Below are 15,593 nucleotides of genomic sequence, written 5' to 3' on the forward strand. Positions count from 1 at the left end.
ACGTCAAGTCAACACATATGATTACTGATGTTAATTATTTTGTAACCACAATGTTCCACAGTGTTTTGGTTTTGATGATAATTTCCTTAATTTATTCTTGCTTTATAGCTTGTCATTTTAGGTTGTGTTTTTAATGCCCGCGGAAAATCTAATTTCAAGCCGCGTAATCAAAATTTGCTCTCCTCAGAATCAGGATTGTTTTCTCTGGACTCAACACCTTTTCTCTGCAGATTCCTGGGGGGATTAGTAAAGTAATTAGTTTGATTACTTCATTACTCAAAAATTACTGATGTTAGTAACGCTGTTATACTTAAACGCCGTTATTCCCAACATTGTTCATTGTAGATGTTGAAAAAACTTTACGGCACTGTGTCGTTACTGTCATAAGAATTTAGTGTCAATACAGCATACGACTGGCAATGTTCCCTCGAAGTTACGTGTGTGACCAATTGCACACTGCTCTCACCGTCAAAGAGCACAGGAAATGTATGCAGTGTATTACAAAAATTCCAACATGAGCTGTATTTACATTTTGTATTTTCATATTCTTCTCATATAAAGAAATTATTTGGCATATGTGGTTGATGGAGGGGGAAAGAAAAATGTGACAAAAAATTTGCAAGGCGAACCTACAAACAGGACATCACACCATTCCCACTTCTCTTAGAGTTTCAGCAGCACTACCGAGGTTGCACACTCCGTTGTTCTACTATTGTTTGAAGCACAGAGTACAATGTCACACATACATTCACTCTCACCACTGACGAAACACTGCAGGTGACATGCGGACCGCTCCATTCTGGAAGCCCAAACATGGGCATAGTTTATGAGCCCCTTAAATGAGTCTCTTTCGCTCGTTTCAGAGGTTAGCTGACTAGAAATGTTTGTGTTTCATTAAATTACGTTTTCCATTATTTATAAGTGGTCAATGCAGGACCATATTTATACAAATTGTACTGAGACTTAAGTATGCTTAAAATGACGTGTGCTAAAATATAAGTGACAAACTAGGACTATTTTACACATTCTTTTGGTCACAAACTGTGGGTCCTGACCATAGGGGAGGGTAGGAACATAGATCAACTTCGCCTTTTGGCTCAGCTCCTTCTTCACCATGACAGACTGCTACAGAGTTTGCATCACAGCAGATGCTGCACTGAGCTGGCTGTCAGTCTCTCGCGCCATCCTGCCCTCACTGATGAACAGGACCCCATGATACTTTAACTCCTCCACTTGGGGCAGAAGCTCATCCTCGACTCGGAAAGTGCATTCCACCCTTTTCCGACGGGGGACCATGGTCTCAAATTTGGATGTGCTGATATTTATGCCAACCGCTTCACACTAGGCTGTGAACCACTCCAGTGAGAGTTGAAGATCACGGCTTGAAGAAGCCTACAGTTCTACATCATCTGCAAAAAGCAGGGATGCCATACTGAGGCCACCAAACCGGAGCCCCTCAAAGCCTCGGCTAGGCCTAGAAATTGTCCATAAAGGTTATGAACAGAATTGGTGATAAAGGGCAGCCTTGGCGGAGTCCAACCATCACTGAAAACAAACGTGACTCACTGCTGGTACAGCAAGTATCAGGGAGTTCGGTACCTCATACATGCAAAGCATGTTATGATATGCTCCATGAAATCCATGAAAGAATCACTTTTTAAAATTAAAATAATTATGTTAAGTCAAAAAGCTCGTATTTATTTTATTTTTAATAAAAACAAATTTTATTCTTAAAGGTCATTGTTAAAAATGCACTTCCAATTAAGTGGCAAACCTGGGTGTCATTTTCATGTTAACAGGGTTGTCGACGATTGCTAAATGTAACTATTTAAGTAACTTGTAATCTAATTTAGTTACCTTTAAAATCAAGCAATCAGTAAAGTAACTAAGTTCCTTTTTAGGGCAACTGTGGCAACGATGCCCGCGATGATAAGTAAAGAAAAGACAAACTTTCACTTAATTGTTACAATGTCTTCCATTGCTCATATTACCTCCGTATAACATCTTTCCTGGAAATTAGTTATGTGGTTATTGAGTTATCTTGGCAACAAAGAAATATAAAGTGCATATGAAACATAAACTCTTTCCACTTTGTGCTTGGCTGACATAACTGTGACAAATAACAAGAAGAGACTATAAATAACGAGAGCAAAAGTCATATCATACCAAGCATGATTTTGACAGCCCAAAAACAAACAAACAACTAAATATGATAATGATTTATATATCATGTTGTAAATGTACACTATCAAAGTCCTCACATTGCCAAGGTCAACATTAGGGATTTCACGATATCCAAATGTCACAATACTCTAATTATCACAATATTGTGGGGAGTTTGGCGATGTATAAAAAGCTCACGATATTGTAAAATAAAGGACACCTAATAAAAAAAAATTAATAATAATAAAAAAAACATCACAATATTCACTTTTTGTACATAACAGCTTTCACAAAGAAATAGGCTTGGCCAGTTATGCGCTCCTATTGGCGATTAGCATGGGTCTTAAACATAGGTGGCAACTAATTAAACTGTACTATAAAATAACCACCAGAGGGTGCTGGAACTGCATGAATGGAAAACAACTTGGGCTTTTAAACGGATCCTACCTGTGCTGCTCTGGATGGTCCTGACTGTCGTGGCAGATGTGCGTGGCGGAGAGGATGGCAGCAAAAGCAGAGGTCTTCCTCCTTCTCCTTCCTCCTCCCCAGCACAGCCCTGATCAATCGCTCTCACATAGCTGTGGCTCCTCATTCGGAAACATCCTGGCATGGGCAACGTATCCATGGTATCCATCCTGTCCATTCTGTCCAACCTGTTCAATGCAGCCTCCATGGCCTGGGCCTGCATTTCGCTGTAGACTTGCTCGCATACCTGCTCAATTTGCCCATTCACCTCAACTTCACTCAACTGAAGAGAAAGATGCCAACACATATGGAGACAGAGAAAGAAGGGATAAAGGACACTGGTGAATATTAATTTGCTCAGTCGTTCAGAGACCTGTCAGGCATGCATGTCAACTGAACACAGCGATTATTCGTGATTAGTGCTGGACTGCTTAGTGGGGCATTCACTGATTGTAGCCTTTCGTTTTTTAACATTTACAGTAATCCATGTTAACCTATTTTGGACACTTGCTCTCAGTCTCTATAACTGTGCCAGCATCTAATACTGGTCCAATCAGGAATGTCAAGCCACTACCCTTGACGCCAAATGTGAAAAATGCACATGGAATAATAGTTTTGTTTTTACAAAATTGTAAATTATTTATTACAGGAATTTGACAATAAGTAATATACAGTCATTTTGTATTTAGACCCCTTTATTTTATTTTATTTATTTGTTAAACTGCAGTGTGTTTCCTGTACACTCAATAATGACAAATTAAAAACTGAATTTGAGATTTTTTTTGTCATATTATTTTAAGAAAAGACATAACAGACTTAATGATAGGTTTTCCACCATCCTTTGTTGTAGATCCTATTGGGCTCTGTCAGGTTCAGTGTGTAGTGTAGATAAACAACCAATCACAGCTCACCTGTTTACTGAAGCTGAGCTATGATTGGTTGTTGAGCAACTGTGATGTCATTTTTAGTCGACAGAAGTGAGATGGCTAAAAACAGGTGACTTTTGCTGCTTAACCCTTAATCCACAAACGCAATATTAATCAGAATGCCTTGTTTCAACTAGTCAACTTGGGTTGACTTCAGCTTTAAGTGTTGGCTGTAAGCTCATGTACACTCGCCCAAGCCTTGAGACGAAGCACATCGTGTACATCCACTGACTTACGACTGACTTAACTGATATTTCACTTTTAGATTTAACACCTTCACTTGGTTTGGTCTAATTTGATATAACCTAGTTTCATTTGTTTCGTTTTACTTTATTAATGCATTTTTGGGGTTCATTTAAAACACATCATATATTTTTGTTATGGCCTTTGTCAAGGTTGTAATTCAAATTAATTTAATTGAATACACTCTACGAAAGATAAAATATCTCAAAGATGATCAACAAAAATAAAAAGAGCCTCGAATTCACATCTACGTAATAGCTAAAGGTTAGGGTTGTAAATACAGATTTTAATATCTTTTTCTGCTTTGTCATTGTCATGACGTGAAATGGGATCCTGTAGATTTTGGGGTAAAAACAAATCAGACTGCACCACCTTGTACTTACCTCCTATGAGAAGACAAGATTATTGAGATTGGGTGACCTTAACATTGGCACTGATATAATAGGTTTGCATGTAAAAATGACATTAGTACTAAAATGCCCACCTCAAAAGACTGTAGTGATTTAAGGTATTTTTTGGTGATTAGGTTTACGACAAATTTCCACGCCCCCGGTCTACGTCACGCGAGGCATGGTAATATTGCTTGCTTTGTCAGTTCTGCTGTCGAAAACGGTGACCGATCGCCGCCAAAATGCAGATGCACATTACTACTCTTCAACCTGTGAAAGTATAAAAGTGTTCTGCACAATAGTTTGGATTTATTAACATAAAACGGGATCTCATCATGATCACCTCCACAAAATAAAAAATACTGTGGCGATTGCTCCTCCACTTTCACAAGCTGAAGTTGACAAGAGCATGAATGCGCACACGAACCCCGACTGCTTATATTTCGGACATTTAGCGACGCTAAACTCGTGTCTCAGGAGGGAGAGGGACGGCGGCTTGCAGCAGCAGCAGGCGGATTGGAGCTTTACGTCCCCTTCTTCCCTCCCCGGCTAAAGGTAGGATAATGGGATGGCTAATAGCAACAACTAGCTTCAGGTCGTTAAAACAAAAGGCAGTAGCACAACAACATTAGCTCCTTACTGTCCGCCCAGCGTGTGGAGGTGAAGATGAGCCTGTGTCTTCATGTCGCCTCGCAAGAAGTTTAGCTTTTTGCTTGCAGCCGCCACCTTCTGCTTGAGTGAAGCGGCGTGAGAGTGACAAAAGCCCTCATCGAACAGCAAACGAAAAGTTCCAGCGAGGCTGACTGCACAACCGAGTGTGGCCGCATTGGAACGTGCCATTTCGGCCATTACCTTCCAAATTGGACGGCGCGTTGTAAGTCGAAAAAAAATTCCTCATCCAAATAAATGAGCACGTCTACTCATTCCCACTTCAGTATACTGTAAATATCCTGACTGGTATTTAATGCCTCACCCGTCCTAACCGTGATCAGCAAAGAGGCAGTTTATTATTATTATTATTATTTTTAAAGCAAAGAAGCAGTGTGCACTCGGCCCAGCCTAAATGTAGGTAGCTCTGCTGACTTCCACATTTCCTCATTCTCATATAAATCAGCCACGGAGAGGTTAATCCTTTTGATATGTTGAAGTGGGCATTAGTAGAGATGTCCACATACATTTTGGTGCCAATTGATGCAGTTTTTGGATGTTATAAGCAATAAAAGTACAATGATTTCTGATGGAGGGTTTGGAATCGGTTCCTCGCGTGACTCCGGCCGAACAAGGATAGAACGGTAGGGGGCGCGGCCATTGTGCTCATTATCAAGGAGCAATATTCATGTGGTCACTTCTTACCCAATTCCTCCAAAATAAATGGATAAAACCCTTCTCATTTTCCTGATCAAAAAATATATAAAATGAACTTGTTAGTGAAAACATGGCCATCCGGCCCCACCATCCCTTTAACTACAGTGGAATTTTGCCAATGCTGGTTATTTGTGATTAAGAGTTGTGATTTTGGCAAGTGGTAATTGATGGAAAGGAATACAGTGATCCCTCATTTATTGCGGTTAATGGGGACCAGAACACGGCGTGATTGGTGAAAAACCGCGACGTAGAGTCTGACTTACTATTATTATTATTATGATTATTATTATTTTATATTATATTCTTAAGGGCGGCACGGTGATCGACTGGTTAGCACATCCGCCTCACAGTTCAGAGGTCGTGGGTTCGATCCGGCCTCCCTGTGTGGAGTTTGCATGTTCTCCCCGTGCCTGCGTGGGTTTTGTCCGTGTACTCCGGTTTTCTCCCACATTCCCAAAACATGCATGGTAAGTTGATTGGACACTCTAAATTGCCCCTAAATGTGAGTGTGAGTGTGGATGTTTGTCCCCCGCATACTGCCCGATGACAGCTGTGATAGGCTCCAGCACGCCCGCGACCCTTGTGAGGATGAGCAGTATGGATAATAGATGGATGGATTATATTTTTATTTAAGTTTTATATTGGGAGGATTTATGCCTCTGTTACACTGTTGCAAACCCCAGACATGCTTCCCACACTTCTAAATAGTTGATATACAATAAATTCATTCATTCATTATCCATACCGCTTATCCTCACAAGGGTCACGGGCGTGCTGGAGCCTATCCCAGCTGTCTTCGGGCAGTAGGCGGGGGACATCCTGAATTGGTTGCCAGCCAATTGCAGGGCACACAGAGACAAACATCTATACAATAAATTTAATTTAAAAAATGAAAAATGAAGCATAAATACCAAGCTGCAGGTTGTGAGAGGAATTGAACTTCAACCGTGGCAGCGGGCGATTACGACGGAACGTTCGTTAATAACTACGTTAAAGTTTTAGTTGACTTACCTTAACTAGGATGCTGTAGTGCATTTTATCCAAAGGTACAATCCTGCACTTTTAAACGCTTGTCGTCGTCATCATTGTTGTGCAAATCGAAAGTAAAACTTCCTCATTGCCTCCTTCTACTTCTTTTAAAAACAAAGAAGAAACACGGTCGCCGGAGGCATGCATGCCTTAACTTTCTCCTTGCACAATAACATCAACAGGGTTCTTTGGATAAAATGCAACAAGGGATCATAGTTAAGCTGTTTTAAGACAAATGTCATTCATTCAGTTAACTATTTAGTTTAGATTAATAATAATATATACCAGCAATGGTAAGACAAGCACATACCAATAATAGTAAGAACAACATAAAAAAAACTCAAACCAGCAATGGTAAAGACAACGATACCAGATGGGTAATAAACAATACATGCCAACTTGGTGAGGAACAACAAGCACACATCAACATTTCAAGACAGAGAATTGATTCCATATTGCATAATTGCATATTGCAGATAAACATTGCATGGCATTAAGACCCGCTCTCACTATATTGTGACCAGAGCATATGTTTATATAACAGTTTAAATCTGTGAATATTTTGGCACAGTTTGTGTTGGATATCCAGGCTGTTCCAAAGTTTCACACCACTCACAAAAGCTTTTCCGAGTAGATCAGACTCTAGGTAATGTGAAATCTCCATATCCTCTCAAATTATGCGTCTTCTCCCGAATTTTGAAAAAAGTGTTGTATGTTACTTGGTAGTTATTTGTTGAAAGCTTTAAATAAAATGATTCATGTATAATATTTTACAAGATCATGTATTTTTAATAGTTTTGACTGAATGAAAAGATTGTGTGTGTGTTCTAGAAATTCAACCTTGTGAATGATCCGCACAGCTCGTTTAAGTAAAGTAACTAATGGATTGATTGTACATTGGTAACTGTTTCCCCACACTTCAATACAATACGTAAAATATGGTAGTACCAAGGAGTAGTATAAAGTACGCAGTGTATTTTCATCAAGAAATGGTTGAACTCTATTTATAATTGACAGACTTTTGGAGATTTTTGTTTTTATGTGTCTGATGTGGGCTTTTATGATAGTTTACTGTCTATTAAAACCCCTAAAAATGTATTATCATCTACATACTCAATATGAACTACAAAACACCATTGCCTTTGTCTTACTCAGATTTAATGTTAATTTATTATTATACAACCACTTCTTCAATTTATTTAATTCCTCATTTACCATGTTTGCAAGTTCATTATAATCATTACTGCTAAGAAATATATTGGTGTCATCTGCTGAGTATAACTTTTGGTGATTGAGATATGTCAAATATATCATTGATATAGACATTGAAAAGTTTTGGTCCCAAAACGGACCCCTGGGGGACACCACAAGAAATACTGAGATTTTTTGATGAGTAAGGTACCATTTTAACATATTGTACCCTGCCTGTTAAATAGCTTCTTAACCACTCCCCAGCAACCCCCTAATACCATAGAAATTAAGTTTGTTGAGTAGAATTGGGTGATTGATTGTATCAAAAGCTTTTTTCAAGTCGATAAAAATTCCAATAGTATGCTGGTTCAGTGCATTAGTGATCACTTCTATTGCTTCAATTATTGCCATTGAGGTGGTTGTTTTTGTTCTAAATCCATATTGACCATGATTAATTATCTGATGTTTGCAAAGAAACTTTCCCAGTCAGGAATTAAAACGTTTTTCCAGGATTTTAGAAAATTGTGGTAGTGGAGATATAGGTCTGTAGTTTGTGTAGCTGTGTTTGCTGTCATTTTTGTATAATGGAATTACTTTAGCAACTTTCATTTTACTTGGAAAATGGCCAGATTGGAATGATAAATTACAGACATAGGTCTGAGGTGTTGCAATGTTATGTATAACTTTTTTAACAATTATCATATCAATATCATGGAAGTCAGTGGATAGTTTATTTTTGCATTTGAGAGCAATGTTTGTCAACCAATTCAGGGTGTCCCCCGCCTACTGCCCAAAGACAGCTGGGATAGGCTCCAGCACGCCCCGCGACCCTTGTGAGGATAAGCGGTACAGATAATGGATGGATGGAACAATGTTTGTCACCTCCTGCTCATCTACGGCTGAAAGAAAAATAGAGTAATGGTTCCTTTTAATTGTGTGATTACATTGGTTGTCCTGGTCTGGAATCTCACCAGGCAACTCCGGGCCAACATTTACAAAAAAAATATTAAAATAGTTTACTACATTATCCATATTGTGATTTACACCATTCTTATCAATGAAATAATCTGGATATGTTGCTTTAGCAGATCCCAGTTTAACTAAATTGTTGAGTATATCCCAAGTTTTTTTTTTAATTTTATTTTTATTCTCATATAATATTTTTTTATAATACACCTTTTTGCTAGTTCTTATTATGTCTGTTAATTTATTTTTATAAATCTCATATCTTTGTTCTGCTTCTTTTTGAACTTTTGAACGTTTTGAACTTAATGAACCATTTATAGAGATTGTTTTTCTTTTGTACATGCATTTATTATTCCTTTGGTAAGCCACGGACTTTTATTTATTTTCTTCTTTACACTGCGTTCTTAAACAGGGCAGTGTGTATTATACAGAGAAGTGAAAATGTCTAAGAAATGACCACATGCACTATCCACATCTGATTCCCTGTAGACTGCGCTCCAATCCTGGAACATTAGACTATTGTTAAAGGTGTTTATATTTTCTCCAGTTTGTATTCGTTTGTGAGTAACTTTTATGTCACCTTTAATTTTATTTACATCACAGTCAAACAAAATAAATACAGGTAAGTGGTCACTGATGTCACATATAAACAGGCCACTCGTGGTTAGATTTCCCATGATGTTATTAGTATAGATGTTGTCAATAATTGTGGCACTGTGTGATGTTATTCTGCTTGGCTTTGTTATTTTTGGATAAAGGGACATACTGTACATCGTATCCAAAAAGTCATCTATGATTTTCAGTTTGGTTGGATTCAATAGGTCAATATTGAAATCACCACATATAATTAATGTTTTTTGATTTACAGTGGAAAATAATTTTTCCATCCATTCACTGAAGCTTTCTATATTTGGACCAGGTGATCGATATACACAACTTAAATTTTTCTACAGTCAAAGATTCCATTGTTTCATCTATTGCACGTCATATCTGTTAAGACCATACATTTCATTTATTTGTGAGTGTATAAAGCAACCCCGCCCCCCATTTTTTTTCTCTATTCATATAGTATAATTCATAATCATCGAGACAAAAATCAATACCTTTATCAACATTGAACTAAGTTTCTGTAACTGCAATAATACTAAATGGCTGAGTGAATTGCTTTAAATAGTCTTTGATAGAGATGAAATTTTTAGACATTCTTCTACTATTAAAATGTACTATTGAAAGTTTACCCACTGATTACATACTATTTTCATACTGATCTTGTGCAAAATAATTACAGTTGTTAACGATGGAAAAGGCATCCGGACAGCTGCTGCAACAACTAGAGAAAGTTGTCATCAGGATCTATTTCTGTATTAAGATCAGTTGTGTTGTGCTCCATGTATTCAAGAGTGTCCAGTTCCATCTGTTTATGGTAGAGCGTTCTCTGTTGCATGTTCATATTTCCGTTGTTCCTTGACATAGTCTGTGTGTTTGTGGTGTTGAACATGTTGGATATATAGAGTCATGTAACCTTGAGGCGGCACGGTGGTCGACTGGTTAGCACATCCGCCTCACAGTTCAGAGGTCGTGGGTTCGATCCCGGCGGCCTCCCTGTGTGGAGTTTGCATGTTCTCCCTGTGCCTGCGTGGATTTTCTCCGGGTACTCCGGTTTCCTCCCACATTCCAAAAACATGCATGGTAAGTTGATTGGACTCACTAAATTGCCCCTAGGTGTGATTGTGAGTGTGGATGTTTGTCTTAGTGTGCCCTGCGATTGGCTGGCAACCAACCCCGCCTACTGCCTGAAGACAGCTGGGATAGGCTGCAGCACGCCCCGCGACCCTTGTGCGGATAAGCGGTATCGATAATGGATGGATGGATGGATGTAACCTTGATTCTGTTCGTATCAGTACTCACCACCAGCACTTTTGCTTCTTCTTGAGTCCCGTTCAGTTTGATGAATATCTTACAGCTCGTTACCCAGGTGTGTTGAATCTTACGTTGCTTTTTGAGTTGTCTCGCCTTTTTTGCGATGTCAGCAAAGATGAAAAAATGTTGTCTTCTGCAGCTTTGGTTAAGGTGGTGGTGCAGTCACCTGACTTTGGCGTGGGTTCACTTCCCACTTGATAGACCACAAATGTGAGTGTGAATGATTGTGTTTTTAGGTTTTTAAGAGAAACAGGGTTGAGAAAGAGAATTGAGGTCTGGTTTTTTTTCTCCTACTGAGCAATAGTCATAATACTACTCTGACCCATACTCCATCACAGTAGGTGGCGTTAATGCACCTCAAACGCCAGCTGCCACCCACCAATAAAGAAAAAAGAAGAACAAGCAAGAAGATTCCAGAATCCTGGCCGTGGATAATGTCGATACTTTTTTAGCCAGAGGTGTTTCTACTCAACCGGCAGGTAAACGAGCTCAGTTGATTAGAAGCACCTGTGGTTCAAGACGAACTGTGGCAGGGTTTTTACTTTCTGGACCTTAATTTCCCATCTCTGCCATGCACACTCTGGTGAGAGATCCAGCAAAGATGTGGTGAGTAAATGTATTTAATTTATGTTTAGGATAATGTTTGCCTTTAGTGTGTTGTTCAGATTCCGTTTCTGGTGGCACATATTTCAGCCCATAGTGTCACAACTAGTTTAAGAATCTTCAAGTGTTATTATAGGACATGCGCAAATGTCTGTTTTCTTAAGATAAGATAAGATGAGATAAGAATGCCTTTATTGATCCCACAGTGGGGACATTTTCATTGTTACAGCAGCAAAGCCATCCGTCCCTGTGTGATCTATATCACACAAGGACGGCGGCATAATGTAGCCACTAATGTATAACATTGACAGCAAACATTCAGGATCAAACCTATGTAAATATACGCAGCAACATGTGTATATACACATGTATATACACACCAACATACATCTACATAAAAAGTATGAGGAGCACTCATTTTGGCCTGTACATAGTACAGAGGAAAAATACTCTAAGTAAGTGACAGTACTGCAGTGCTGTAGTGAAATGTAAGGGACAGCATTGGATAAAAATAAAACTAGACTAACGGTAGTGGGGAATGTTGAGTATTTCACGGTATTACAGTAGTGGGGAATATTGGGTATTGCACGATATGAGCTCAGGTGCAGGACTGCACAATTGCACTAATGTCCGCCAGTTTGTAGAGACTACACAATGTTCTTGTTAAAGAGTCTGACAGCAGCAGGCAAGAAGGAACGGCAGAATCTCTCCTTTGCACAGCGAGGGTGTAACAGTCTGTCACTGAAGGAGCTGTGGAGTGCTGTTAGGGTGCCCTGGAGGGGGTGGTCCGGGTTGTCCAGCATTGATGACAGCTTGGCCAACATCCTCCTGTCCCCCACCGAGTCCACAGAGTCCAGGGAGCAGCCCAGAACAGAGCCGGCCCTCCTGACCAGTTTGTCCAGCCGCTTCTTGTCCCGGGCCAAGACGCCGCCTGCCCAGGTGACCACTCCCTGGAAGATGATTGATGCAACCACCGAGTCATAAAAGTTCCTGAGGAGTGTCCCCTGAACCCCAAAAGACCTCAGTCTCCTGAGTAGGAAGAGTCTGCTCTGGCTCTTCCTATAAAGGGCGTCTGTGTTGTCTCACCAGTCCAGTTTATTGTTCAGATGAACACCCAGGTACTTGTAAGTTGAGACTCTCTCAACATCTGTTCCCCGGATATTCCCTGGTGCAGGTGAAGAGTGCTGGCGCCTACCGAAATCCACCACCATTTCTTTGGATTTCCCCGCATTGATCAGGAGGCGGTTCTGCTGGCACCAGTCCAGAAAAACCCTGAGTAAGTTCTCTGTACTCCCGATCATCATCGCCTGTGATGAGGCCGACAATCGCAGAGTCGTCAGAGAACTTCTGCAGGTGACAGGTAGGGGTGTTGTAGTTGAAGTCCGAGGTGTAGAGGGTGAACAGGAAGGGAGCCAAGACAGTTCCCTGTGGGGCCCCCGTGTTACAGAGGAGCACGTCAGACACACAGTCCTGTGTCCTCACATATTGTGGCCAGTTTGTGAGGTAGTCCTGGATCCATGTGGTGAGGTGGTGGGCCACCCCCGCCCGCTCCAGCTTGTCTCCCAGTAGGGTGGGCTGGATGGTGTTGAAAGCACTGGAAAAATCAAAGAACATGATCCTCACAGTGCTCCCCGCCTTCTCCAGGTGGGAGAGTGAAGTGTGGAGGAGGTAGATGATGGCATCATCCACACTGATGCCAGGCTGATATGCGAACTGGAGTGGGTCCATTGAGGAGCTCACCAGGGGGCGCAGGTGGACAAGGACCAGTCTCTCCAGGGTCTTCATCAGGTGAGACGTCAGCGCCACTGGTCTGAAGCTGTTGAGCTACTTCGGGTGGGGGGTCTTTGGCACCGGGACCAGGCAGGATGTTTTCCATAGCTGGGGGACCCTGCCCAGCTTCAGGCTCAGGTTGAACATGTGCTGGACAATTCCACACAGCTGGTCTGCGCCGGATTTGAGGAGCTGAGGGCTAATGCCATCTGGCCCGCTGCCTTCCGCACCTTCATCTTCTTCAGCTGGTTCCTCACCTGAGATGTTGTGAAGGCCAAGGCTGGGCAGGAGGGAGTGGTGGCTATCTGGTGTAGCTGGGAGCTGGAGACTGTGGAGAAAAGGGGGGAGGGGGTGACACGCCCAGCAGGAGGAATAGGTGGAGGCTGCAGCAGGAGAGACTGAGTGGGGGCAGGCATCTGATCGAACCTATTGAAAAAGAGGTTCAGCTCATTTGCACACTGCAGGTCCCCCCCAGTCCGGGTCTTGGGTTGTCCGTGGTCTGAGATGGTCTTCAGGCCCCTCCAGACTCCCCTGGCGTTATTCTGCAGCAGCTGCTCCTCCATCCTCTTCCTGTAGGACCTTTTCCCCTCTCTGATCCTCCTCCTCAGCTGGCGCTGCACAGTCTTCCGCTCCTCTATGTTGCCTGACGCAAAAGCCCTCCTCTTCTCCTTCAGGAGAGCTTTTATGTCTGGTGTGATCCAGGGTTTGTTGTTGGAGAAACACCTGTCCTGGTGGGTATGGTGTTCCCCATGCAGAAATTTATATAGTCTGTAACAGTGTCCGTTAGACTACTAATGTCTTCCCCGTGAGCATCGCTGAATACTTCCCACACAGTTGTGCTGAAGCAGTCCTTTAAGGCCTCCTCGGCCTCTCCAGACCATCTCTGAACCGTGCGGGTCACAGCTGGCTGCCTGCGGACCAGAGGTTTGTACACAGACTGAAGAGCCACCAGGTTGTGATCAGCTTTGTCCAGCGGGGGGAGGGGCAGTGATGTGTATGCCTCCTTGGTGTTAGCATAGAAAAGGTCCAGTGTTTTATTGTCCCTGGTGTGGCAGGTGACATACTGTGTGAATGAAGGCAGAGAGGAGGAAGGGGAGGCATGATTGAAGTCACCAGAGATGAGTATCAGGGCATTTGGGTGCTGTGTTTGTAGCCTGCTCACTGCTGCAGTCAAGACATCACAGGCTGTGTCGCCGCTGGCAGCTGGTGGGACGTAGACGGTCACCGCGATCACATGACTAAACTCTTGCGGGATGTAGAATGGTCTCATGCCAACAGCTAGCAGCTCAATATCCCTGCTGCAAAGCTGCTCCTTAATCGTGATGTGCCTTGGATTACACCATCTATCGTTCACAAACACAGCCAGCCCTCCTCCTTTCCTCTTTCCACTCTCCAGCGTCCTGCCCGCGCGTATGATTTGGAAGCCGTCCAATTCTACGACCGCGTTCGGCGTTAGCGCTGTTAGCCACGACTCCGTGAATAGCATCAGGCTAGCCTCCCGGAAGTCCCTCTCATGCCGGGTAAGCGCCGCTAGCTCGTCCATCTTGTTGGGGAGCGATCTAACATTCCCCATGATAACAGACGGGAGGACGGGATGGTATCGTCTCCTCCTTTCCCGGCGTTTCACCCCCGCACGAGATCCCCGTCTCTTCCTCCTCAGCTCACGGGGGATCAATCACATTCAATCACATTTTATTTATATAGCACTTTTCATACATAAAAATGCAACTCAAAGTGCTTTAAAACATTCAAAGCAAAACAGAATTATCTTCAATCAAAAGAAAAGATAAATTATTTAAAAGTTGTTGAAAGCCAAACTAAAAAGGTGTGTCTTGAGCTTCCTCTTAAAAATATCAACAGTCTCTGCAGACCTGACATCCTCTGGCAGGCTATTCCAAAGGTGAGGACCAAAACGGCTGAATGCAGCCTCGCCATGCATTTTGGTCCTCACCCTTGGAATAAATAAAAGGCCGGCGCCAGAGGACCTCAGGATCCGCGAGGGCTGGTATGATAAAAGCAAATCAGGGTCTCACCCCGGGAGCCGGCGCGGGGTTAGCACGGAGTGCTAACAGCTGATTCCGGCTGTAGACAATGGGGGCGCGGCTCCGAGCCAAGTCGCCGGACACGATCGCGGAAAAAATAGCCACCAGCAGCAGCAAGAATACCACAGTTTGGGTGTCCATTGCTACGCAAGTTACGACTATCAACTATATGAAAAAGGTATGAGGTAGAGTAATATTAAGGAACAAAAACACGCGAAAAGGCTCACCGATGAGCCGGAGCTACTGTAGCGGGCTGCCACTCGCGCGGCGCCGGAACCGGAATAACAAACTGATGTGTATACTTACATCAGTTCAAACTAAAACTGTTTTTTGTACAAGGCTGTAAACGTTTGGGAAGCACTTGATCTGACAACACAATTTCAGTTTTAGTTGAATAATTCTTTTTAGTAGTCAAATTACCTAAGGATACCAAACGTTAATTCAAAACCTTGTTTCAGTGTAACCGCCTGGGCCACATATCTGGGGCCAAAGACCAGGAAATCGATGCCAAATCCAAAGAT

The 15,593-nt window shown here is 42.2% G+C and overlaps 1 protein-coding gene and 1 pseudogene across 9 annotated transcripts in view; both read right to left on the minus strand.

The window, feature by feature from the left end:
- LOC147140354 (disks large-associated protein 1-like) overlaps positions 1 to 15,593 on the minus strand; it is a 208,298-nt gene that overhangs the window by 44,505 nt on the left and 148,200 nt on the right. For all 9 annotated transcript variants that reach the window (XR_015088275.1, XM_086042260.1, XM_086042257.1 and 6 more), the window contains one exon: positions 2,611 to 2,911. Coding sequence is in view for 8 of the 9 variants with exons in the window: in XM_086042260.1 (XP_085898386.1) it covers positions 2,611 to 2,911 (301 nt within the window). In the remaining variant the exon portion in view is untranslated. The remainder of the gene's footprint in view (positions 1 to 2,610; positions 2,912 to 15,593) is intronic.
- Positions 6,603 to 11,873, minus strand: LOC147140356 (uncharacterized; annotated as a pseudogene).

This window comes from Filicampus tigris, chromosome 10 (assembly GCF_054856515.1).
Source record: "Filicampus tigris isolate MCC_2025a chromosome 10, RoL_Ftig_1.0, whole genome shotgun sequence".
NCBI lineage: Eukaryota > Metazoa > Chordata > Actinopteri > Syngnathiformes > Syngnathidae > Filicampus > Filicampus tigris.